This window comes from Chiloscyllium plagiosum, unplaced genomic scaffold, assembly GCF_037043375.1.
Source record: "Chiloscyllium plagiosum isolate Xiang-an unplaced genomic scaffold, Cpla_swu_hap1 HiC_scaffold_27, whole genome shotgun sequence".
NCBI lineage: Eukaryota > Metazoa > Chordata > Chondrichthyes > Orectolobiformes > Hemiscylliidae > Chiloscyllium > Chiloscyllium plagiosum.
In genome coordinates, this window is record NW_028270165.1 from 80,533,251 (window position 1) to 80,560,969 (window position 27,719).

Genomic DNA, 27,719 nt, shown 5'->3' on the forward strand with positions numbered 1-27,719 from the left:
TGAAATGGTAACAGGAGCAAGTGAACAGCCCCAATCAGGAAACTCATATTAGATTAGATTAGATTGCTTACAGTGTGGAAACAGGCCCAACAAGTCCACACCGCCCCGCCGAAGCGCAGCCCACCCATACCCCTACATTTACCCCTTACCCAACACTACGGGCAATTTAGTATGGCCAATTCACCTGACCTGCACATCTTTGGACTGTGGGAGGAAACCGGAGCACCCAGAGGAAACCCATGCAGACATGGGAAGAACGTGCAAACTCCACACAAGTTGCCTGAGGCAGGAATTGAACCCGGATCTCTGGCGGTGTGATGCAGCAGTGCTAACCACTGTGCCACCGTGCCGCCCACTACAGTACCTTGTATTATTCTTCACTGAACACTGCAATTGCTTTCCTTTTCAGTTTAATGATCCATAATTGAAGCTGACTCCAACACACTCTCTGGCAGACAGTTCCAGAGGTCAAAGTAATTTCAATCATTAACGAAGTTAGTTTTGGATCCATCCCAAAGACAATTCCGATGGACTTTTGCTTCCAAACATTTACAGTAAGTTCTTGGTATGGACACATTTCCAACTTAATAGGTTTATTCCAGTTTTATAACATATTGGGGTGGCACACTGCTTAGCATTGCTACCTCACAGCATAAGGGACCCAGGTTCAATTCCAGCCTCAGGTAACTGTGTGGAGTTTGCATGTTTTCCCTGTCTGCACAGGTTTCCTTCCGCTGTCCAAAGAGGGGCTTTGGTACATCTGTGTGGACCTCCTCCAGTTAACTGAGGGCAATGGGGCACTTGAGGATCAACAGATCAGACAGTCAGTCAGCAACTTCTCTCCGGGAGACTTGTCTCAAGAAAGGCAGCGGTTTCTTATCTCATCCATTCTCCTACCCTCCACAAACTCCACACAGACAGTCGCCCCAAGGGTGGAATTGATCCTTGGTTCCTGGTGCCATGAGGCAGTGCTAATCACTGAGCCACCATGCCACCCCTGAGCCGTGAGGTTGCAGTCCAATGGAAAACAAATACAGTGCACCAACTCTCCCACTGCACCCACTGTCAGGAGAATCAGTCCTGGGGGGGACTCATGGCAATGTCAGCGTTGGAATCTGATTGTTGTGAGCGCTGGTGCTTCCGCAAGTTGCGGGAAAATGTAAACCTCTTCCCGCACTCAGGGCAGCTGAAGGGCCTCTCCCCAGTGTGGACTCGCTGGTGCTTCAGCAGGGCAGAGGAATCACTGAAGACCTTCCTGCACTCGGGACAGCTGAATGGCCTCTCCCCCGTGTGGACCCGCCGGTGGGTCAGCAGTGTGGAGGAGCGGGTAAAGCCCTTCCCGCACTCGGGGCAGTAGAACGGCTTCTCTCCGGTGTGGATGCGCTGGTGCCTAAGCAGGGCAGAGGAATTGCTGAAGGCCTTCCCGCACTCGGGACAACTGAATGGCCTCTCCCCTGTGTGGACCCGCCGGTGGGCCACGAGGTTAGAGGAAACAGCAAAACCCTTCCCGCACTCGGGGCAGGAGAACGGTCTCTCGCAGGTGTGGATCCGCTGGTGGGTCAGCAGGTTGGAGGGCTGGGTAAAGCACTTTCCGCACTGGAGGCAGGAGAAGGGCCTCTCCCCAGTGTGGACCCGCTGAATTGATTCATTGTCACGTGTGCCGCGATACAGTGAAAAGCTTTGTCTTGTGAGCATTACAGGCAGATCACAGAGTTAAGTAGCAAAGATATGTAAATAATAAATAAACAGCTGCAAAAACAAAAACACAGGTCCAGGTGAATGTTAAGAGTTTGAGAGTGCGTTCAGTATTCTAACGACAGTGTGGTAGGAACTGTTTCAAAATCGGCTGGTTCAGGTTTCTGTACTATCCACCCCGATGGTAGAGGTTGAAGAAAAACATTGCCCGGCTGTGATGGGTCTTTGAGAATGCTGGCAGCCTTTCCTTGACAGTGGGCCTGATAGATGGATTATGTAGATGGGAGGTTGACCTTTGTGATTGTCTGGGCTAAGTTCACCACTCTGTGTAATTGTCTCTGATTTTGAATGGTACAGTTGAAAGCTTTGACCTCCAAGAGGTTTTTGTGTTAAAGCTGGTCATTTCTTTCAGCCTCCTGCACTAAATTTCCAATGTCATGTATCAGAGCAGTGAATGACTAGCTAATATCATTTGAAATTGAAAATTTTTCAGGAGTGCGGTTACTGCATCATTTCATCAGCATCGTAATGTTTACAGACAGCACCGGGAGGTATGGGCTGTCTCCACTAGAAATGATGTGGAGGAGCCAGTGTTAGACTGGGGTAGACAAAGTTAAAAACACAACACCAGTTATAGTCCACTAGGTTTATTTGGAAGCACTAGCTTTCAGAGCGATGCTCCTTCATCGGGTAGCTGTAGAGCAGGATCATAAGACACAATTTATAGCAAAAGATCACAGTGTCATGCAACTGATGGGATATACTGAACAAACCTAGAATGATAGTAAGTCTTTCATCTTTTAGAATGGGTTGCAGGTTTCAGTTCATTCATATGTAAACCCCAGAACGACTTTTAAGTACCCATTCTCAAATGTTTTATAAAGGTTTTATAAAAATAGATGACATCTCAGCTCAGACAATGCATGAAAGGTGTGAGGTTCAAGTCTGTTTGTATCGCACTCTTGCTTGAATCAGACTGGTTCTATTTCCAAAGTAGGAATTTATAAAATATTACATGGATTAACTGCCTGCAGATTGTGCACTTTTTGAGCAAAATTGAAAGTATCTGCAAATGCAAATTCACCCCATAGACTATTATCTGTGCGTGAGTGTGTGTGTGTATTTGCATGTGTGCATGCTTGGTAAAGTGTGAGTGTGATTGGAGTATAAGTCTGTAAGAGGGTGAGTATTTTGGTTGGGGTGGGTGGTGCGTATGTGTGTGTGTCTGAGAGACAGCATGTTTATGACAGAGTTGTGGATAAAAGCGAGGGGTTGCATTTTGCTAAAACAAGGGCAGGACTTGTACAGGTAATGGTAGGGCACTGGGTCATGTTGTAGAACGGAGAGACATGGTGGCTTTCAGGTACATTGTTATTGAAAGGTGCATTGCTGGGACACAGGATGGTTAAGGCGGCATTTAGCAGCATTGCCTTCATTGTTCACACCGTTGAGATAGGAGTTGGGACATCATGTTGAGGATGTCCAGGACGTTGGTGAAGCCACTTTGAGTACTGAGTACAGTTCTGGTCACTCTGTAATAGGAAGAATACTATTGGAGGGGGTTTGGAAAACATTTTCCAGGATGTTGCCAGGACTGGAGGGATTGAGTTATAAGGAGAGACTGGGACTTTTTTCAGTGGAGTGCAGGAGGTTGAGGGGTGACCTTATTGAGACTTAGAAAATCATGAGTGGTGTCGGTAAGACAAATAGCAAAAATAGCGACAAGCATGTACGGTTACATCAAGCTACAGGAGAACACAATTGTGGCTCTACTCTTTTTTTTCCCCTATTAGCATTTGACCAATTAAAATCTGTCAGTAACAGCAGCATCTCCAGAGCATACTGCACATGCTCCTCGGTGTCAGCAAGGTCTGTGCGGGTTAGCCGGTGTCAGCAAAAACTGCATGCTCGTCGCTGTCCCCGGAAACGGTTCGCGACCTTCATTGACCAATGGAGAGGATTGGCGGACTGGAAGGAAACTTATCCTTCTGCCAATCAGAGCCCTCCTACTGTCTGAATGTGGAAGGTGGACCATGTCCTTCTGAAGCTGCTGCTGTTCCTCTCTCTCTAAATGAAGATTGAGCTTCACCCCAGACTAACTTCCTTCCTTTGTCCAACATCTGAGAGTATGGCACTCTTTTGAGTTGAAACTTTATTGCTGGAACAGCACAGCAGGTCAGGCAGCATCCAGGGAACAGGAGATTCGACGTTTCGGGCACAGACCCTTCTTCAGGAATGGCATTCTTTTCTCATCCTCTTTTTCCATTTATTTTTCATTCGGGGCTTCAGTTTTTGACTTGCACCAACTGAAATGGAAGAGAGTGAATCGGGGGGGGGGGGGCAGACTCTGGAAATGTTGGAGAAATGACTACTGCAGATGCTGAAGATCAGAGTCGAGAGTGTGGTGTTGGAAAAGCCCAACAGGTCAGGCAGCATCAAGGGAGGGTATGAAGGAATGGAGACTTTCATCTTCTGCAGAATGAGAGAAAAAGAGTTCACTATAAATTAGAATTGATCAGATAGGCCAATGGGAGATGGAGTTTAATTTAGAGAAATTCATTTTGGTCAAGCAATCCAGGCAGGACTGACTGGGGAGTGTTGCAGAATAAAGAGACCTTGGAGAGCAGGTTCATACTTCATTGAAAATGGAGTCTCGGGTTGACAGAATAGTGAAGGCAGTGTTTGGTATGCTTTCCGTTATTGGTCACAGCATTGAGTATGGGAGGTCACGTTGTGGCTGTGCTGGACATTGATTAAGCCGCATTTGGAATGCTACATCCATTTCTTGTCTCCTTTCTATCGGAAAGATGTTGTGAAACTTTGAAAAGGATCAGAAAAGATTTACAAGGCTGTTGCCAGAGTTGGAGGGTTTCAGCTACAAGGAGAGGCTGAGTAAGCCAGGGATATTTTCTCTGGAGGGTCAGAGGCTGAGGATAAATAGACAAGGTCGTTTCCCTGGAGTCAGTGGCGGGGGGGGGGGGACGGGGGGGACTGGAGACATAGGTTTTCAGTGAGAGGGGAAAGATATGAGTTCTGAGGGGCATTTTTTCCATGCAGAATGTGGTGCATTTAAGGAATAAGCTGCCAGAGGAAGTGGTGGACACTCGTACAATTGCAACATTTAAAAGGCATCTGGATGGATTTATGAATAGGAAGGGTTTGGAGGGATATGGGTCAGGTGCTGGCAAGTGGGACTAGATTGGGTTAGGATATCTGCTCCGCATGGACAGGTTCGAGTGAAGAGTCTGATTCTATGCTGTACATCTATGACTCTGTCTATTTGATTACAGATGCTGCTCCTCTCTCTGAATGAAGATTGAGCTTCACCCCAGACTGCAACTTTCTTCCTCTGTCCAACATCTGTGAGCACAATACTCTCTTTTCTCACCCACTCTTTCAATTTATTTTTTCATTCTGGGGTTCAATTGTTGACTTGCAGCAACTGAATGGAAAGGGAGTGAATCCAGGGAGGGAACAGACTCTGGAACAGTTGGTCCAGGTCTGTGTCTCGATTGACAATATAGACATTCAGGAGGCTGGAAGAACATAGCAAGCCAGGCAGCATCAGGAGGTGGAGAAGTTGACGTTTCAGGTGTAATCCTTCTTCCGGATGGGGGATGGGTGTAGAACAAGATGCAGATAAAGGGGTGCTGGGGTCAAGGTGTTGAAGTGGGGATTGGTGAAGACAGAGGGTACAACCTGATGGTCGATGGGAGAAAGGAATCTGGTTGGTGGCAGGGAAGAATGAATGGGAGGGGCAGAGGCCGTGAAGGGAGTTGGGGATGGGAGGGGAGAAATTAGACAACTCCAGGTGGAAGATGAGGTGTTGTTCCTCCAATTTGTGGATTGGATCATTGTGGCAATGAAGGAGGCCAAAGCCGGTCATGTCAGAAAGGGAGGGGGAACAGGAATGAAAATAGGTGGTGACTGGGACATCTGGTCAGCCTCTGCAGATCCTCTTGCCCTTCCTTGTTTTAGCAAAATGCAACCCCTGGCTTTTATCCACACCTCTCTTATGCACATACTCTCTGACACATGCACATATTCTCTGACACATCCCCAATACTCACCCTCGCATAGGCTGATACTCCATAACACTCACTTCACCAAGCAAGCACGCATGCAAAAACACACTCACGCACAAACTCACATGGAGACACCTGTGCTGCCCTGCATAGTTTGCAGAAATCTCTTCTCTCCAGAGAATCCCAACAGTGTGGAAGCAGGTTACTCGACCCAACAAGTCCACCTGACCCTCCAGAAAGTAACCCCCCTACCTCCATTTCTCTACATTCACCCCTGACTAATGCACCTAACCTGGACATCCCTGGGCACTATGGGTAATTTGAGTATGGCCAATCCATCCTAACCTGGACAAAGTTAAAAATCACATAATATATTGGGTGTGGGCGTTTGCACTCCCTTTTTGATTTTCTTAAAAACCTCCTCCTCTGCTTTTGGTTGCACTTCAGTCCCACGCTCCGGATCTTCGGGCACCCGGTACGGAGGAGGGAGGGCAGGTCTGAAGACCTCCTCGTGGGTCTGCTCCTGGGCCTGGCCAAACTGGCCATCAACAGGTCCAGGCAGCGGGCCGTGGTGGGGGTCGTTAGGGCCGACTGCCTGCCCCTCTTCCGCGGTTACGTTAGAGCTCGGTTGTTCTTGGAAAAGGAGCACGCGGTGTCCACCAACACCCTGGAGTTGTTCAGGGAGAGGTGGGCGCATTGTTTCCCCCTCTAACTCTATTTTGATTTGGTCCCTACCCTCCCCTTCACTGTTTTGATCACACAGCGCTGCCCTTTGATGTGAAGGGCAGTGCTTGTCACTGGCCACTCGGGTGTTTTCCTATCTTTCTGGTGGTGGAAATTGAATAAAGATTCATTCACTTTGTGTCTCTCACTGTGTCTCACACCTGCACACACACACCATGGGTGCTAGGGAAAAAAATAAGCACTACCGCGGTTAGGCGGTAGTGTGGGGGTTTAAAAAAAACGGAGTAAGAAAAAATAAACAGGAGTAAAAAAAAAATTACGTAACACCAAGCTATTTGGAAGCACTGGCTTTTGGCACGAAACTCTTTCATCAGGTGGTTGTGGAGAATAAGATCATAAGGGACAGAATTTATGGAAAAACATTGCAGTGTCCTGCCACTGAAATTATATATTGAATAAACCTGGATTGTTAAGTCTTCCATCTTTTCAAATGGGTTGCAGGCATCATTAATATGTGAATCTCCAACTTCCTGTAAGGCACTTCTCAACATAACGTCAGGTTTAGTAACAAAGATGACATCTCAGCTCAGACAAAGCATTAAATGTGTGAGGTCAGAGTCCAAACCTTGTTCTATTTCCAAAGTCAAATTTACAAAATATTATATGTATTGACTGTCTGCAGATTGTGCATCTTTAAGCAAAATAGAATGTATCTGCAAATAAAAATTCACCCCCATGGACTTGTGTGTACGCGCGCGTGAGAGAGAGAAAGTCTACTTCCGTGCTGTACGTGTCTATCTCTATTTGATAAGATGCTTCATTTCTGGTGTAAATATTGTAAATCATAGCTGGGTACTAACAGTTCGATGTAAGGGTGAGAGGATCCTCAAGTTGGGCACAATCAGAATCCTGGGAGAGTCCTATTTCTGGTTTGCTTCCTAATGAACAGACATTAAGCACTAGCACCTATTTGTTTCTCATGTTGTTTCATTTTTCTTGTTTGATTCACTGCTATGACTACACTTTTGTGTCTAGTTGGTTGGGAGACTGGGAGATTGTGCATTGTGCTTTGATTGACTGACTGAATATTTTATTGTTCCAGAAGGTGTAAAAAGAGGGGGTGGGCGTCAAAGCTTCAGCAGAAATCCAGTAGAGCTAAGAACAGACTGACATCTTATTCTCTGGGAACAGGGAGATCAGAGGACAGAGAAATGAGGACCTGAAATCAGAGCGGATACCAGACTACCCTGTGGTCAGTGCTTTGATTCGCAGTGGCAACCCTCTACCTTTACCTAGCTTCCCATTTGACTACCACCTCGATATTCAGGATCCAATCCTTGTCATCCTGAAGCCATGTTTCTGTAAGGAGTCACAGATCATAATTATTCTCTTCAATGTGTGCAGACAATTCATTTACTTTTGTTACAGTGCAGCACACATGCAGAAACACCACTTTTTGTTTCCATTTGTGATCTTCAGAATCCAGTTTTGATTGCTGGTATATTTACTCTCCTTGTCCCTTTCTATCATTCTCTGATGCTCATTTCCCACATCACGACATTGCTCACCAGCCTTGATTTGGATTGACCAGGCAAAATTGCTCATCATGTCCAGGGATGTGCAGGTTAGGTGGGTTAGCCATGGGAAATGCAGGGTTATTGTTTCATAGTAATAGAAGCAGGAGTAGGCCATTTGGTACATCCAGCCTGCTCCGCCAATCATTAAAATAATGGTAAAACTGTCTATCGTCTCAGCTCCTCCTCCCTGCATTATCCAAACTATCCTTAATTAATCTACCTGCAAAAACCTAACCAACTGTGTCTTCAATATACTTAATGAGGCTGTCTCTACTGCTTCCTTGGGCAGAGAATTCCATAGATTGACTACTATCCAGGAAAAATAGTTCCTCCTCATCTCTGTCCGAAATCCAGTCCTCCAAATTATGTGGCTTAGTCTCATCCACCAGCAGAAATATCTGGATAGGGTAGGGTTTCATCCCTACAGTGCAGTGAATTCCCACTTTCCACCAAAGTCCCATACATAACTGGATATTAATCTACCTACATCGAGGTGGATAGGCTGGGACTTTTCTCACTGGAGCACAGGAGGTTGAGAAGTAACCTTAGAGATTTATAAAATCATGAGGGGGGGCGGGGGGGGGGGGGAGATGAGGTGACTGGTGGATGTCATTCCCCACGGGCGGGGATTTTAAGATTAGAGAGCAAACTTTGAAGGTGAGAGGAGAAAGATTTTAAAAAGACTTCAGGGGCAGCATTTTTTTTTAAAAAAGAGTGGTTTGTGTGTGGAATGAACATCCCAACACAGTGGTGGATGCAGGTACAGTAACAACATTTAAAAGACATTTGGATAAGTACATGAATAGGAAAGGTTCAGAGGGATATGGGCCAAACACAGGCAGGTGTGACTAGTTCAGTTTGAGAACATAGTCAGCATGGATTAGTCGGACTGAAGGGTCTGTTTCTATGCTGTATGACTCTGTAACAGTTCTGTACTGGACTTAAAAGCCATTTTCTCATCTTCCCCCATAAACATCCTCCTCTTGTTCAAAAATCAACTGAACTCAGCCTTGAATATATTCAATGATGCCCTAACTGCAGGCAGGCATCCCCATTTCTGAACTCATTTCCACTTGCTAATATACCACTTGCATTGCTCGCTGCACCTGACGACTGGCATTGACTGTTGTAGAAGGACGCTGAAGCCCCTTTGTACATCCACACGTCATTCCTGATGAAGGGCCCGTGCCTGAAGTGTCAACTCTCCTGCTCATCGAATGTTGACTGAGCATTTCCAGCACCACACTTTGACTCTGATCTCCAGCATCTGCTGTCCTCACTTTCTCCATATCCCAATGTCATCATTTAAACAATGCATCTCTTTTCTGCATTTTTTTTAAACACAGCAAAGGCTCTAACTTCACATTGGGGTACTGTATTTGCCATGTGTTTGCCAATTGTGGTCTTCGGGAGACAGAGGGTAAACTTAGGGAACGGTTCGCCGAGCGTCACAGCTGGGTCTGCATAGGCCGACCGGACCTCCCAATCACCACCCATTTTAATTCCCCTTCCCACTCCCTTTCTGACATGACCATCTTAGGCCACCTCCATTGCCGCAACAAATCAAACTACAAATTGGAGGAACACCACAACATCTTCCATCTGGGCAGCCTACAGCCTGGAGGACTCAACACTGAGTTCTCCAATTTCAAATAACCTCCTTCCCCACTCATCGAATCCCTTCCCAGGCTCTTCCCCATCCCTCCCTGCCCCCAACCAGATTCCTTCCTTCCAGTGACCAATCGGTTTGTACCCTCTACTTGTCTCCACCTATCCCCAATTCACCACCCTGCTTCCAGCACACCCTTGTTCTGCAGCTTTCCCAACACCCACCCCCAGTCCTGAACAAGGGTAACACCCAAAGCAAGGAACATGCGCAATGCTTGTTGACACAGAGGAACGTATGCAATATGCTCAGTGGTGATGCTGGTATTATTGACAGATTTTGAAGTGTCCAAATGCCAATAGGAGAAGAAAAAGGTGGTAGAACAACTTTTTTCCCCATCTGGCTCGATATTTTGTGGCTTTTCCGTCTTGTCTGGCTGCTCAACTTTCTTATGTCTTTTCCCTAGTGTAGGGGGTGAAGGTCTGCACTAGAGGGCCTAGGTTCATGGTGAGAGCAGAAAGATATAAAAGGTACCTAAGGGGCAACGTTTCCATGCAGAGGGTGGTGCGTGAATGGAATGAGCTGCCAGAGGAAGTGGTGGAGGCTGCTACAATTAAAGCACTTAAAAGGTCTCTGGATGGGTATACGTATAGGAAGGGCTTAGAGGCAGATGAGCCAAGTGCTGGCAAGTGGGACGGGATTAATTTAGGATATCTGGTTGGCATAGACTGGTTGGACCGAACGGTCCGTTTCCGTGCTGTACATCTCAACCATTCTTAATAATAAAAATGTATACTTTGACAAATTACAAACTATATCCATGTTAATAAGGCTCAGTACACCACACACTTCACTAACCATTCTCAACAGGTCCTGCCCCTTCAATGACTGAGGAACATCCGCCTCCAGAATGCTCACCGGCTCCTGCCTGCTGTACAGCCGGCCGGTGTGGCCGTGACACAGCAGCTGCGCCAGGAAGGCGGCGGTGCCCAGTGACGGGTGTCTGCCCCGGGCCGCACGGCGCCATTTTCCTAACGGCCGCCCTCCCGCCGCTTCCCCGCTCGAGCGACTTCTCCTCCCAACCGCCTTCGCCCCCGCGTGACGTCTGCACGGGGGATGGGCGGGGCCGGGGGAGCCTCACCGTCACCAAGCAACAGCCACCTCGCGCTACAACTGCTGCTACCTGAAGCGGGAAATCTGCATTTTAAAAGGGACATGGACATTTAATGGGCTATTTCTGCAAATAGATTGAAATGGACAAAATTACATTCAAAGGGATGTGGGCACATTCAAAGGGATGTGGGCACATTCAAAGGGATATTTTAATATGCAAAATGACGCAGTCATATCAAAATGAATCTACATTTCAAAGAGACGTTGCCCTATTTATCAGTAGAAATGACACTTTAAGAGACAGTCATATCTAAAGGGGTAAGTATACATTAACGAGGGGCAAGATTGCGCTTAGAGGAACACAACACATTTAAAGGGCATAACTACATTTGAAGGGGCATTTTTATATTTAAAAAGACACATTGAAATCTCATAATTAAAAGTACATGGTAATATTTAGAAAGCGTGACCATATTCGAAATAGTGCAGCCACTTTATAAGAAAAGAGATTTGGGCTGGGGGGCGGGGGGTAAGATTTACTTTTTAAGAAAATAAGCAAGTTATTGCGATTTGGAATGATCTTGAAGGGGTGATGGCACCAGTAAGTGGCAAAAGCTAATACAAAATTCTTGAACAGAAAATGATTCCAGATATATGTGGATGCAGGGAAATAATTCAACAAAAGAGCCATTACAAATTTATGGAGCAAACAATAACCTTTTGAGAGCTATAAATTGGAGCATCAATATTTAAGTAGGATTGTTCACAACTGAATGACATTACCAGACTGAAAATTCACAGCCTAAAAAATGTTTTGGCATTTGATGAAGTTATTTGGGCAATAGCAAATGAAATATCAAAGAAATACAAAGTTATAAGGAGGGATACATATCTTGTTTAACGAAATACAATGGCAGTGCAGAGAATTTCAGAAATGCGCAATAAATATTCACAGTGTACCCCTTAATCAACTCATTCAAGAATTTCAAATTGTGTTTGAGGCAATTCAATGGTAAATGGCAACATTTGTTTGTTAATACACTCACCATAAATTGTGAATATGATTTTGATAAAAATAATCTGGTTAATCCCAAATGGAGCAATTAAGTGCAAAGTTACTTTCAACCATTTAATAAAACACTGTATTTTCATATGAAATAAAATTTGCAATGTTATAAAATCTTTAGAAAGGCGGCACGGTGGCACAGTGGTTAGCACTGCTGCCTCACAGCGCCAGAGTACCGGGTTCAATTCCCGCCTCAGGCGACTGACTATGTGGCGTTTGCACGTTCTCCCCGTGTCTGCGTGGGTTTCCTCCCAAAGTCCAAAGATGTGCAGGTCAGGTGAATTGGCCAGGCTAAATTGCCTGTAGTGTTAGGTTAGGGGTATGGGTGGGTTGCGCTTCGGCGGGTCGGTGTGGACTTGTTGGGCCGAAGGGCTGTTTCCACACTGTAAAGGAATCTAATCTAATATTAAACAAAATAGCTTTCCTGGGTGTCAATATTTACAACAGTTATGCAGCTATTATTTGGCAATTAACCAACTAATTGAAATAATTTCAGAATAAATTAGCTGTTTCATTATTATACATTGAGATATTTTAATTAAAATGTCACAAAGGAAATCTTTAACACAAAGCAAAGTTAGATAAAATACAAAAGTATCTTGCAGAATTCACTTCAAATCATATCTGTTGAATCACAAAAAGATGATGCTCAATGTACCAAATGATGGACAATCACTTGTAATGATGGAAAAAATATTGTAAAGAATGTATATCTCTCAATTATATCTTAAATGAATATGTACTCTGCCTTGGACAACAACAACTGAAAGTTTTTTTTTTGACAAATTGAAAACTACAATAGCAAAGCTTTAGAAAATCCACCACGGAGCCAAATCTTGAATAAAAGTTTTTTTCAGGCTTCTCCAGCTTCAATTAGCTGAAGAAGAAAAAAAATGCTTCTGGTTGGAGACGTGAATAAAAACGAATCAGAGGACTATGGACCAAATGCTAGCAAATGGGTCACTAGATTAATTTAGGATATTTGGTTCTCTGGATTGAGGGGTTTGTTTCTGTGCTCTACAACTCTATGACTCTATTTCTACATAGTCAGAATCAATTTCACAAAACTAGGATTAGGCCATTCATCCTTTACAGCCTGTCTTGGGCTGTGGCCTAACTACGCACGTTTCAATGCAAGTTTCAGAAAGATTTCAGCAGCTCTTTTCAAAAAGTGAACATACTTACAATGAGAATAGTTACATTGATATATTCAGAAACAATGTTAAAGATCAGCCATTTCAGAATGTCATTTAAACATAGAGCTTTTCTAACAATAGGTGTGAATTCTGTGTGTCCCAGTATCGAGTCAGACTGACATTGTTGTTCGAAAAGCTCTGCATTTAAATGACATTCTTGAAGGTAATTTAAAACAAGTTCTGGGATTAACGTACCAAAGAACAGAAGCCCATTCTAAAATATGAAAGATTTAATCTAAAATTGTTTAGTGAAGGACATCTCCATGACCGTGGACTCCTTTGGCTATAAATTGTGATCATGACCTTACTGTCCACGACCAGCTGATGAAAGAGCAGCACTCTGAAATGGAGTGATCAGTAAAAATGTCTCATTTGGATCACCCAAGGTTGGAAATGGAAGCATATCTCTTCAAGGTTACAGTTTGATTTGCCCTTTCAACGTTCTTGAAATTTAAGGGGTTCCATTGTCGGGTTCAATTCTGATCCATTAAAATCAGTATCCAGTCTCATCGGAGTGCAGAACCAACTCAACTGACGGAACAAACACAACAACTTTTCGATTTGCTTTTTAGATGTGACATCTTCTCTCCGTCCCTCTCTGGTGACCCAACAGGACTACCAGAGCTGGAAGTACCATTCTCGAAATACGATTGCTAACCTACAGTTTTCTTTTAAAGGATTTCAAAGCTGCTAGCCTGATCTCGCACAAAGCACAAAAACAGACTGTTCACCCGTGCCTGCGCAGAGGAGAAATTTCAGGAGAAACAGATCACAAAATAACAACTGTTACCAGTCCCACAACACGTGTTTCCTTGGACAAAGTTAAAAATCTCATAACACCAGGTTATAAACCAACAGATTTATTTGGAAACACTAACGTTTGGAGCACCGCTCTTATCAGGTTGGTTGTGGAGAATGAGATCATGATCATGGCATTTATAGCCAAAGGAGTCCAGTGCCATGGAGATGTGATATATTAAACAATTTTAGATTAAATCTTTCATCTTTTAGAATGGGTTTCTGCTCTTTGGCATGTTAATTCCAGAACTTGTTTTTAATTACCTTCGCAAGAAAGTCATTCAAATGCACAGCTTTTCTAACAATAGGTGTGAATTCTGTCTGGGTCCCAGTGTTAAGTCAGATGGACATTTTTCTTAGAAATGTTGTGCATTTAAATCACATTCTTGAGAAGGTAGTTTTTAAGATTAGGCTGGATTGGCCATGCTAAATTACCCTTATTGTTCAGGATATGCAAGGTAGGGTGGATTAGCTATGAGAAATATGAAGTAAGGGGGTGGGTCTGGGTGGCAATGGTGCTAAATGCCTTCGTAACCATTCAGTCTACCAGTTCTTTGCAGGTTGCATAACTATGTATCTGAACCCTCCCAGGTCTCTGTTTTAACTATACAAGTCCTGTCCTTCCTCGTTTTAGTAAAATGCAATCCCTTGCTTTTATTCATACCTCTCTCATATACGCACACCCTAACATGCTCACACACTCACAGACTTATACTCCATCATACTCTCACTTTACCAAGCATGCACACACTCTTACATGCACTCACACACAAACTCACATGCACACACACACACACAACTCTATGGAGTGAATTTGTATTGGCAGAATTATATTTGTAGATCCTTTCAATTTTGGTCACAAAATGCACAATCTACAGGCAGTCAATCCATGTAATATTTTATATATTTCTACTTTAAAAACAAACTAGTCTGATTCAAGTTTGGGATACTGACAGACTCGAACCTCACAACTTTAATGTATTGTGTGAGATGAAAGGTCACTTTTTAAAAAAAATATAAAACCATAAGTCATCTCAAGAACATGACTTAGATGTTGTTCTTGGATTTACATATTAATGAACTGAAACCTGCAACCCATTCTAAAAGGCATCAGTTGCATGACACTATGAATTTTCCGATAAGATTTGTGTCTTATGATCCTGCTCCACAGCTACCTGTGGAAGGACCGGCGCTCCGAAAGCTCGTGCTTCCGAATAAATCTGTTGGACTAGAACCTGGTCTTGTGTGATTTTTAACTTTATCCACCCCAGTCCAATACTGGCACTGCCACATCGTTTCTAGTGAACACAGTCCATACCTCCCAGTGCTGCCAGTAAACTTTACAATGTCAATGAAACACAGTACCTGCACTCCTGAAAAATTTACAATTTCTAATGATACTAGCTACCCATTCACTGCTCCACCCGATGCACAACATTGAAAACTTAGTGCAGGAGGCTGAAAGAAATGAACAGCTTTAAAACAAAAAACCTCTTGGAGCTCAAAGCTTTCAATGAGAGTCTGAGCCTGCGGTAAGTTCAGGTAATCTTTATTGTGACCCAACTTTGTTAAAGCTTCAGATCCCCCCAGCAAAAAGGTGTAGAAAAAGTAGCTGCTTTTTAATCAGCTCAAGGTCAAAGCACGCATACTTCTCAACCCCCCCCCCCCCCATCCCACCTCACTTTCTTTACTGTTGGTCATCACCAAGTTGTCCTTTGTAATTGGATCCTTGGTACAGCCGTAACCTGGAGGAAGTATTGCCTCACTCAGCAATTTCACCCCACCCTAAAAACGGTTTCATCATCAGATTCTGAAATCCAGATTTCTGACCGAATTCCAATTCCGTGATCTGCTGCGGCTGGATTCAAACTCAGGAGTCCCAGGAACTGGGTTGATAGTCCAGTCCCTAATGGCACTCGGTTGTTGCTCCTTCAATCATCCTGCGATAGCACATGAACTCGTTGGTGCCTCCACAGGTGGGAGGAGCGGGTGAAGGCCTTCTCCCCCGTGTGGATCCACTGGTGGGTCTGGAGATTGGAGGAATCGCTGAACCCCTTCCTGCACTCAGGGCAGCTGAAGGGCCACTCCCCTGTGTGAGCCCTCTGGTGTCTCAGCAGGATGGAGGAATTGCTGAAGGCCTTCCCGCACTCTGTGCAGGGGAATGGCCTCTCCCCCATATGGATCCGCCGGTGGGTCAGCAGAGTGGTGGAACTGCTGAAGGCCTTCCTGCACTCGGGGCAGCTGAAGGGCTTCTCCCCAGTGTGGAGATGCTGGTGCTTCCACAAGTTGCTCACCTGACTAAATCTCTTCCCCCACTTCGGGCAGGTGAACGGCCTCTCCTCCGTGTGGACCCGCTGGTGAGTCAGCAGATGGGAGGAATTCCTGAAGGCCTTCCCACACTCGGGGCAGCTGTAGGGCCTCTCCCCAGTGTGGACCCGCCAGTGGGTCAGCAGGTCAGAGGAATGTCTGAATGCCTTCTTGCACTCGGAGGAAGAAAACGGCCTCTCACCAGTGTGGAATCGCCTGTGTGGCTGAAGGTTGAAGGAATTGCTGAAGGCTTTCGCGCACTCGGGACACGGGAACGGCCTCTCCCCTGTGTGGACCCGCTGGTGAGTCCGCATGGCAGAGGCCTGGGTAAAGCCCTTCCCACACTCAGGGCAGCTGAAGGGCCTCTCTCTGGTGTGACTGCGCAGATGAGTTTCCAGGGCAGATGGGACATAGAAGCCTTTCCCGCAGTCACCACACTTCCATGGTTTCTCCACAGGGCGGGATTCCTCAGGTTTTTCCATGGCCGAAGCTTCAGCCGCACACAAACGCATGTAGAGCCCCTTCGCACCGTGATTTCATCTTAACAGGCGGTATAGCTGTTACACGCTCCACACTCAGTGCACTGCAACAGTAGGTCTCTCATCCAGTCCCACTGATACTGGAAATGTACTCGAACAGGAACCAAAAAGCTTTGCTCCTTCTCACAGAATCGCAGTCAAAAATCGTTGTGGTCCTGATAGATTGAGTGACTGTCAGACATTGACACCAAAGTGAGGACTGCTGACTCTGGAGAGTCACTGTCAAAAAGCACGGCACTTGAAAATTCACAGCACATCAAGTAGCATCCGAGGAGCAGGAGAGTTGACGTTACAGTTGATTTTGAAACTTCTGTCTTCAGATCTTCAAACGCTGTAAAAAGAGAATATAAAAGTCATCACTGTCAGTCCAGGGTAGAAATTCAGAACAAGCAATTCTGCTTTCTGGAGAACACTCTTTTCTTTTATTATTCCACAAAATTGAAAGTGCCATCCCATTCTCTCTCTCCCCTTCTGTTCTCACTCCACTTTAACTAATTCTCCTGAAGGTGCTGATTCAGGATCTTACAGGAGCAGAAAAGCAAAAACATCAAGACTTATCTCTCTGAAACTCCACCTGAAAGTTAATATCTTTCACGTCATTGGCATAATGCTGAGAGTGAGCAGGTCTGATGTGGAAAGCAAAATAAAGTGTGCCAATTCAGGATGAACCTGCAATGCAGCTTCTTGAAGAACATCCTCAAGAAATGGTTAATGTCCCCCGGAAGGGGAGCATAATGAGACACCAAGGTATTAACACCGACACCAGAGAGAGAAACTGAACACACAGACGTGGCAAACGTTAGTGGAAAGTCAGAGTCATATACACACAGAAACAGGCACAGGCACTTCAGTCAAACTCTTCTGTGCTGACCAGATAGCCTAAATTAATCTAGTCACATTTGCCAGCACGTGTTCCCTGGCCCTCTGAACCGTCCGTATTTATACACCCGTCCAAATGCCTTTTAAATGCTGTGATTGTACCAGCCTCCGCTACTTTCTCTGGCAGGTCATTCCGTACACACATTCACACCCGCCCAAACCTCGTGAAATAGTTGCCTCCTTAGGTCTCTTTCAAATCTCCACGCCCCCTCCCCCGCCGCCCTCGCCCTAAACCAATCACCCTGTCGTTCTGGACTCCCCCACCCCAAGGAAAAGACCATGTCTATTTACCCTATCCATGCTCCTTATGATTTTATAAACGTCTATAAGGTTACCCCTAAGATTCTGGCGCGGGCTGGGGAAACAGCCCCACCCTATCCTTCTGTCCCTCCTCACCCGGGCAATTAAGACACATACCTGAGTTTGCAGAGTCTGCGCCCTCCCTGGATTCACTCCAGTTGCTACCAGTGAACAGATTTTCTCCCTCTTAGATTGAAGAGTTGCCCAGCGAAAGGGTTTTACTCTGAACCGAGCAGAGTCACTTCCGCGTTGTGACGTCATCGATGGGTCGAGGCGGCGGAGGGAGAGACAGGAAGGGGAGGGGCGAGCAGCGGGGACAAGAGGAGAGTGAGAGGGCGGAGCGAGGCCGGGACAGTGGGAGGAGCAAGTGTCGAGCGACGGACCACGAGATGGGGCGTGACGAGACGAAGGGGCGGGGCGAACGGCGGCTCCGCAGTGCGCCTGCTCCGGACTAACGGCCCGCACTGCTCTGCACAGTTTGCAAAAATCCTTTCACTTCAGAGAATCCGCACAATGTAGAAGCAGGTCACCCGGCCCAATGGGACCACACCGACCCTCCGAAGGGTAACCCACCCACATCCATTCCCCTTCCCCTCCTGCCCGATATTTACCCCCCGAATAGACATCACCTGCCCATACCTGGGCACTATGGGTAATTTAACATGGCGAATCCACCCTAATCTGCACATCCCTGGACCATGTGGGGCAATGTAGCATGGCCAATCCACCCTCACCCTTCACAGATGAACTACTCTCCGGGAAAAACTGCTCCTCCTCATCTCTACCTTAAATCTACTCCCCCTAATTTTATGGCCGAGTCTCATCCCCCAGCAGGAACTACTAGACAGGGCAGGGAGCTGGTGGGCGTGGGTCGGGATGGCATGCTCTTCAGAGGGGTTGAATGGCCTACTTCCACACTGTAGAGATTGAATGATTTACTGCAGTCGTGTTTGCCCCGGATCACAGCGCGCAGAACCTCCCACCTTCCACCAAATCAAAAGACAAGTCCCACCCTGCCCTCTCGTATGTGTGTTATTTGTCTGCTTAATCGTTTCCAGTGAGCACGGCCTAAACCCCGCTGCTGTCAGTAAACTTTAAAATGCTCAGGAAACAATGAGGTATTGAAAACCGTAAGGTTTCTAATGATAACAGTGACTGATTCACTCCTTCTGATGTACAGCAGTGGAAATACAATGCTGGAGGCTGAAAGAAATGAGCAGTTTAAAACAAGAATCCACCTAACCCTTCACTCAGCTCCCCACTCAGCACACTGTACTTACTGCCGGTAAACCTTAAAGCACTTCATCCCCACAGTGCAATGAATTCCCACTTTTCATTAAAATTCTGGATGTACTCATTCACTCAGTTGCTGTCCCACAAATTAAAGATTTCACTGTAACTTGTTCTGTGCAATGAACCAGAATTGATCAGGGACCTCGAAGTGAAGGAGCCATTGGGAAGTAGTGACCATAATACAATAAGCTTCAATCTGCAATTTGAGAAGGAGAGGGTACAATCGGAAGAGACAATATTTCTGTTGAATAAAGGGAACTATGGAGCTATGAGGGAGGAGCTGGCCAAAGTTCAATGGTGCAATACCTTAGCAGGGATGACAGTGGAGGAACAATGGCAGATATTTCTGTGTATAATGCAGAAGATGCAGGATCAGTTCATTCCAAAAAGGAAGACAGAGCCTAGGAGGAGGCATGGGTGGCCATGGCTGATGAGGGAAGTTAAGAAACATATAATGTTAAAAGAGAAAAAGTATAACATAGCAAAGATAAGTGGGAAAATGGAGGACTGGGAAGCTTTTAAAGAACAACAGAGGATAACTAAGAAGGAAATACACAGAGAAAAAATGAGGTATGAAGGTAAACTGGCCAAAAACATAAAGGAGGATAGTAAAAGCTTTTTTAGATATGTGAAAGGCAAAAAAATGGTTCAGACTAAAATTGGGCCCTTGAAGACAGAAACAGGGGAATATATTACGGGGAACAAAAAAATGGCAGAAGAATTGAATTGGTACTTCAGATCTGTGTTCACTGGGGAAGACACAAACTGTCTCCCTGAGGTAACAGTGGCTGAAGGACCTGAACTTAAGGGAATTTATATTTGCCATAATTTGGTGTTGGAGAGACTGTTAGGTCTGAAGGTCGATAAGTTCCCGGGGCCTGATGGTCTACATCCCAGGGTACTGAAGGAGGTGGCTCGAGAAATCGTGGATGCGTTGGTGATTATTTTCCAGAGTTCGATAGACTCGGGATCAGTTCCTGCGGATTGGAGGGTGGCTAATTTGTACCACTTTTTAAGAAAGGTGGGAGAGAGAAAGCAGTAAATTATAGACCAGTTAGTCTGACCTCAGTGGTGGAAAAGATGCTGGAGTCTATTATAAAGGATGAAATTACGACACATCTGGATAGTAGTAACAGGATAGGTCAGAGTCAGCATGGATTTATGAAGGGGAAATCATGCTTGACTAATAATCTGGAAATTTTTTGAGGATGTACCTCTGAAGATGGACGAGGGACATCCAGTAGATGAAGTGTACCTGGACTTTCAAAAAGCTTTCGATAAAGTCCTACATCGGAGGTTAGTGAGCAAAATTAGGGGGCATGGTATTGGGGGCAAAGTACTAACTTGGATTGAAAGTTAGTTGGCTGATAGGAAACAAAGAGTAGTGATAAACAGCTCCATTTTGGAATGGCAGGCAGTGACCAGTGGGGTACCGCAGGGATCAGTGCTAGGACCGCAGCTTTTTACAATATATATTAATGATATAGAAGATGGTATTAGTAATAACATTTGCAAAGTTTCTGATGATACTAAGCTGGGTGGCAGGGTGAAATGTGAGGAGGATGTTAGGAGATTACAGGTGACCTGAACAGGTGAGGTGAGTGGTCAGATGCATGGCAGATGCAGTTTAATGAGGATAAATGTATGGTTATCCACTTTGGTGGCAAGAACAGGAAGGCATATTACTACTTAAATGGAATCAATTTAGGTAAAGGGGCAGTACAAAGAGATCTGGGTGTTCTTGTACACCAGTCAATGAAGGTAAGCATGCAGGTACAGCAGGTAGTGAAGAAGGCTAATAGCATGCTGGCCTTCATAACAAGAGGGATTGAGTATAGAAACAAAGAGGTTCTTCTGCAGCTGTACAGGGCCCTGGTGAGACCATACCTGGAGTATTGTGTGCAGTTCTGGTCTCCAAATTTGAGGAAAGACATTCTGGCTATTGAGGAAGTGCTGCGTATGTTCACGAGGTCAATTCCTGGAATGGCGGGACTACCTTACGCTGAAAGACTGGAGCGACTGGGCTTGTATACCCTTGGGTTTAGAAGACTGAGAGGGGATCTGATTGAGACATATAAGATTATTAAAGGATTGGACACTCTGGAGGCAGGAAACATGTTTCCGCTGATGGGTGAGTGCTGAACCAGAGGACACAGCTTAAAAATACGGGGTAGACCATTTAGGACAGAGATGAGGAGAAAGTTCTTCACCCAGAGAGTGGTGGCTGTGTGGAATGCTCTGCCCCAGAGGGCAGTGGAGGCCCAGTCTCTGGATTCATTTAAGAAAGAGTTGGATAGAGCTCTCAAGGATAGTGGAATCAAGGGTTATGGAGATAAGGCAGGAACAGGATACTGATTCAGGATGATCAGCCATGATCATATTGAATGGTGGTGCAGGCTTGAAGGGTAGAATGGCCTACTCCTGCACCTATTGTCTATTGCTCCCAGAAAGGGCAAAACATCTTTGAAAGCTGCTCTGAAAGTGCTCTGACTCTTCTGCTTTCAGCAAAGCTGATTAGAGTTATAAAGCATGGAAACAGACCCTTCGGCCCAGCTTGTCATGCCAACCAAATATCCTAAATTAACCTAGTCGCATTTGGCCCATATCCCTCTAAATCCTTCCTAATCATGTACCTATCCAGATGCCTTTTAAATGTTGTCATTATCTGGTAGTTTGTTACACACATGCACCATCCTCTGCATGAAAACCTTGCCGGTCACATCCCTTTTAAATCATTCCCCTCTCACCTCAAACATATGCCCTCTAGTTTTGGACTCCCCTACCCTGGGAAAAAGTGCTTGGGTATTTACCCTATCCATGCCCCTCATAAACATCTATAAGATCACCCCCATAGCCTCCAATTCTCCAGGGAAAATATCCCTGGCCTCTTCAGCCTCTCACTGTAGGTCACAAGCATGGCAACAGCCTTGTAAATCTTCTCCAACCACTTCCAAAGTTTCACAACCTCTTTGCAATAGCAGGGAGACCAGAACTGAACACAGTATTCCAAAAGTGGCCGAAACAATGTCTTATACAGCTGCAAAATGCAACACCTCTCATTTCTCTAAATAAAACTCTGCTTGAAATGCTTCAAGATCTTAACCATATCCAATGGGCTGATGAGTGGCAAGTAACATGAATGCCATGCAAATGTCACAGAATGACTCATCCCCAAAAGAGATAATCTGACCACTGACCTGTGATATCAACAATGTTACTGTCACTAAATACCCCACGATCAACATCCTTGGGGTTAACCATTGAACAGAAACTCAACTAGATGAACCATACATACACAGTGGCTACAAGAGCAGGTCAGAGGCCAGAAATACTGTAGTGAGTAACTCACCTCCTGACTCTCCAAAACCTATTCCAACTTCTACAAGCCACAAGTCAGCAGTGTAATGGAATACTCCCCACTAGCTTGGATGGGGTTGCAGCTGCAACTGTATTTGAAACGCTTCATACCATCCAGGTCAATGTTGCCTGCTTGATTGGTACCATATCCACTGTTCAGAAGCAGTAGTGTGTAGTATCTACAAGATGCACTGCAAAAATTTACCAAAGCACCTTACAAATTGCCTTTCAAACTAACAGCCACTTCCATCTAGAAGGACCAGGAAACAGATACATGGGAACAAAACCTCTTGCAAGTACCCCTCCAAGCCACTCACCATCTTCGCTTGGAGATGTTCCTTCAGTGTCACTGGTCCAAATCCTGGAATTTCTTCCCTCAAGACGTTGTGGGTCATCGTACAGGATGTGTACTGCAACAGTTCAAGAAGGCAGCTCACCACCACATTCTCAAGGAGAACCAAATGCTGGCCAGCCAGTGACACCCATGTACCAGAAGTAGATTTTAATAAATTATTTAAACAGGGTGTTGGAATCTGCAAACTAAAGAAAATCAACGTTAAGAAGGGTCAGATGGAGTGCATTGATTCGGTGCTTATTTTAGAGCAGATAAAAAGCGATTATACTGACACTGAATTGGAACTAGAGTTTATAGTTAAACACCTGTAGTGTTCCACTCAATGTATAAATCTAAAATCGATGAATGATTTACCCCTGACGTGTACTTCATTAAGGAGGAGAAAGTGAGGACTGCAGATGCTGGAGATCAGAGCTGAAAATGTGTTGCTGGAAAAGCGCAGCAGGTCAGGCAGCATCGAAGGACCAGGAGAATCGACGTTTCGGGCATAACTTCATTAACACGTGAATAGGACAGTTAAGAAGGCATATGGGATACTGGATTTCATGACATTAATGGCGCCTTCAATTCCCACGATCCCATGCGATCGAGAAACCTCTCTATGGGCCCCTGGCAGTGCGCATGCGTGCGGCGAGGCAAAGTTACTGAGTGCGGGAGAGTAATGGCGCCGGCGGCTGAAGGAACAAGAACAGGAGCCGCTGGAAAAGCTGAGCAGGTCCGGCAGCTCGTGTCGGGAGGAATGTGAGGAGGTGTTTCGGGTCCGGGGATCCTCCTTCAGAACAGGACCAGGTTTCAGGAACATCCCGGGGAGGTCGCTAGGCCCGAGCGCCAAGACCTGGCTCCTGCCCCCGGGGAGAGGAGACAGTGAGACAGGGTAGGATTGGGAACCGCGGGAGGAGGGAGACTGGGGAGTTTATAAACTCCTAGGGGGAGGCCTGAGGCCGTGAAGAAAACCTCCCCAGGCCGACTTCACCACCGAAGGAGCTCTCGTGTTGCCGGGGTAACAGGGCGCCATCATTGTAAGGTTAAGGTGCATGTTGACTTGGGGCGGGGAGTGCGGGCGGCCATCTTGGTGAGGGCACCATCAGCTGTCATTTCCGGGAGAGAAGTCACAGTTGGTGTCATTCAACTAGAATTTCCTCATTTCACTCTGAGAGACCTGGCCCTGAGCTTGGTTTGTGTGGCCCTAAAACAGGAAAAGGGAGTGGGAGAGAGAGAGAGAGAGATCTAGAATGACACGAAGGCGGACTGTGAATTTGAGGTGAATGAATCTGATCATTTGTGGAGCTGGAACCGAAACTGGGTACTTCCAAGATCGCAGTGACCAGGAGAGCATTAATGTGTTGATGTTATTTTCAGTTTGTAGACAGGAGAAAAGAGAACGCCAAGAGTGGAGGAAAGACATGATGAAGATGGATTTGAAATTCAATGCAGGAGGAGGGAGAACTTGAGCCAGCACCCAGCCCATATCCCTCCGAACCCTTCCTATTCATATACCCATCCAGATGCCTTTTAAATGTTGCAATTGCACTAGCCTCCTCCACTTCCTCCAGCAGTTCATTCCATACACTTACCACTCTCTGCATGAAAATGTTGCCGCTTACAACTCATTTAAATCTTTCCCCTCTCACCCTAAACCTATGTTCTAGAGTTATCAACCACCCCACCCCAGGGAGAAGACTTTGTCTATTTATTCTATCCGTGCACCTCATCATTTTATAAACCTTTATAAGGTCATCCCTCAGCGTCCGACTCTCCACGGAAAACCGCCAGCATGTTTAACTTCTCCCGATAGCTCAAATCCCTCAACCCGAGCATGGGATGTTACCTGTGTTTTATGATAGAAGCAACATATGTGGTTAATTGGTCTGCCATCTCTTTGTTCCACATGAGAACTTTGCCTGTTCTAGTTGTTATTGTTTTCTCTAATTTTTTTCCTCTTCACATTCCCCATTTTCCCCTTTTGACCAATCCTTTTGTTGAAACCTGAACTGCTCCCAGTCTTCAGATCTGCTACTTTATTTTGAGCCAATTTGTACGCCACTCCTTTGGATCTAGCCCTATCCATCATGTCCCTTGTTAGCCGTGGCTGTGCCACCTTCTGTGTTTTATTTTTTCAGACAGGAATGGACAACTGTTGCAGTTCCTCCAGGTGCTCTTTAAATGTTTGTCATTTCTTTCAATAATGTTCCTTCATTTGTTGTGGCCTGTTTGTGCCTGTAATTTCCTTGCTTTAGATTTAAGTCCCCAGTCTCAGAATCACCTCTGTTCCTCTCCATTTTAATGGAAAGTTCTCTCACTCAGTTCTTCACTCTTCCGCAAGAGGCCTCTTACAGCTACATTGCCAATTATTCCCTTCTCATGAAGAAATTAATATTTTGGAATTAAATTGCCATTGTTCAGCAGAACCATAGCCACTTTTGTAATGTTGTGTGCAGTTCTGGTCTCCCTCCTATCAGAAGGATGTTGTGAAACTTGAAAGGGTTCAGAAAAGATTTACAAGGATGTTGCCAGGGTTGGGGGGTTTGAGTGATAGGGAGAGGTGAAGCAGCATGACGCTGTTTCCCCTTGCGTGCTGGAGGCTGAAGTTGATAAAATCATGAGAGGCATGGATGGGGTAAATAGTCAAGGTCTTTTCCTTGAGATGGGATACTCCAGAATGTAAGGGTAATAGGTTCAGGGTGGGCAGGTGGGGTGGGGAAGGGAAGGTTTAAAAGGGACGTAAGGGGCAACTTTTTCATTCAGAGGGCGGTGTGTGTAAGGAATGAGCTGCCAGAGGAAGTGGTGGAGGCTGGTGCAATCACAACATTTAAATTGCCCGTAGTGTTAGGTAAGGGGTAAATGTAGGGGTATGGGTGGGTTTCGCTTCGGCGGGTCGGTGTGGACTTGTTGGGCCGAAGGGCCTGTTTCTACACTGTAATCTAATCTAATGTAATCTAATGTAATCTAATCTAATCTAATCTAATCTAATCTAAAAAGGTATCTGGATGGGTATATGAATAGGAAGGTGTTAAAGGAAAATGGGCCAAGTGCTGGCAAACGGGCCTAGATTATTTCTGGATACCTGATCGGCATGTTAACTTTCTCTCTGGTGTAGGTGTCAATACCTTGATGTCTCCTTTTCTCCCCCTTCCTGGGGATGTTAACCATTTCGTGCCTCATTGTTCGTAAAGAAGCTGCATTGCAGGTTCACCCTGAATTGACACAGTATTTGTTTCCCAAAATCAGACCTGTTCAGTCTCAGCAGTATTCCAGTGTTGGGAAAGATATTAACTTTCAGGTGGAGTTATCCAAAATTCAGAGAGATGTCAGTCTTGACATTTTTGCTTTTCTGCCCCTGTAAGATCCTGAATCAGCATCTTCAGGAGAATTAGCACGGAGTGAGAACAGAGGGGGAGAGAAGAGAGAGAGTGGGATGATGCTTTCAGTTTTGTGGAGTAACAAAAGAAAAGAACGTTCTGCGGAAAGTAGAGTTGCTTGTTCTGAATTTCTACCCTGCACTGACAGTGATGATTTTTGTAATCTCTTTTTACAGATTATTTGAAGATCTGAATTTGGAAGTTTCAAAATCAACAGATGAAGGGCTTATGCCTGAAACATCGACTCTCCTGCTCCTTGGATGCTGCCTGACCTGCTGCGCTTTTCCAGCGCCGCACTTTTCAACACTGAGTGTCCAGTGTCTGCAATCCTCACTTTGATGTCAATGTCGGACAGTCACTCAATCCATTGGGAATGCAACAATTTTCAACTGTGATTCTGTGAGAAGGAGCAAAGCTTTTTGGTTCCTGTTTCTGTATGTTTTCAGAATCATTGGGACTGGATGAGAGACCGTACTGTTGCAGCGCACTGAGTGTGGAGCCAGAAATAGTTATACAGGCTGGAAAGAGGGATTCACGGCAGGGAGGGGCTCTACACATTTTTGTGCGTAGTTTTGGCCATGGAAAAACCTGAGCGATCCCGCTCCGCAGAGAAACCATGTAAGTGTGGTGACTGTGGGAAAAGTTTCCATTTCCCGTCTGCCCTGGAGACTCATCGGCGCACTCACACCGGGGAGAGGCCGTTCCCCTGCACAGAGTGCGGTAAGGCCTTCAGCAATTCCTCTGACCTGCTGAAGCACCAACGAGTCCACACGGGGGAGAGACCCTTCAGCTGTCCCGAATGCAGGAAGGGCTTTACCCAGGCCTCCAGTCTGCTGACCCACCGGCATGTCCACACCGGGGAGAGGCCGTTCCTTTGCACCAAGTGCAGGAAGGCCTTCAGCAATTCCTCAGCCCTGCTGAGGCATCAGCGGGGACACACGGGGGAGAGGCCCTTCAGCTGCCCTGAGTGTGGGAAGATATTTAGCAATTCCTCCGCCCTGCTGAGGCACCATCGGATCCACACGGGGGAGAGGCCCTTCAGCTGCCCCGAGTGCGGGAAAGCCTTCAGCAATTCATCCGACAGACTGAAGCACCAGTGGGTCCATACTGGGGATAGACCCTTCAGCTGCCCTGAGTGTGGGAAGGGCTTTACACAGGCCTCCACCCTGCTGGTCCACCAGCGGGTCCACACTGGGGAGTGGCCATTCACCTGCTCTCAGTGTGGGAAGGGATTCACCCGCTCTTCCCACCTGCAGAGGCACCAGCGAGTTCACATGCCATGGCAGGGGGATTGAATGAGCAATGGCAGAGTCCCATTATCGACTGGACCCCTGGGTTTGAATCCCGTCGTGGCAGATGGCGGAATTGGAATTCGGTCAGAAGTCTGGAGTTCGGAATCTAACGATGAAACCATTTTTGGGGGAGGGGGCGTGAGATCCCCCATCTGAATCACTCATGCCCTTTTTAGGTGAGGTCACCCTGTTAGGAGTCTTTTACAGGCCTCCTAATAGTCCTAGAATCATTGAAGAAAGGATAGGGAAGGTGATTCAGGAGATGAGTGACAGTAATA

At 45.9% G+C, this 27,719-nt stretch overlaps 2 protein-coding genes across 2 annotated transcripts in view; one reads left to right on the forward strand and one right to left on the reverse strand.

Moving 5' to 3' along the window:
- Positions 1 to 27,719, forward strand: part of LOC148144666 (uncharacterized) — a 39,539-nt gene extending 11,820 nt beyond the window's left edge. The window contains exon 2 of the mRNA XM_087975009.1: positions 26,818 to 27,719. Coding sequence (XP_087831135.1) covers positions 26,818 to 27,444 — 627 coding nt within the window. The 3' untranslated portion in view covers positions 27,445 to 27,719. The remainder of the gene's footprint in view (positions 1 to 26,817) is intronic.
- On the reverse strand, positions 756 to 18,226 carry LOC148144667 (uncharacterized). Its single transcript, XM_087975008.1, has 4 exons — positions 17,903 to 18,226; positions 15,780 to 16,937; position 15,545; positions 756 to 1,635 (listed from the first exon to the last, which is right to left on the reverse strand). The coding sequence occupies exons 2-4, from the start codon at positions 16,577 to 16,579 to the stop codon at positions 1,075 to 1,077; spliced, it is 1,362 nt and encodes a 453-aa protein (XP_087831134.1). The 5' UTR covers positions 16,580 to 16,937; positions 17,903 to 18,226; the 3' UTR covers positions 756 to 1,074.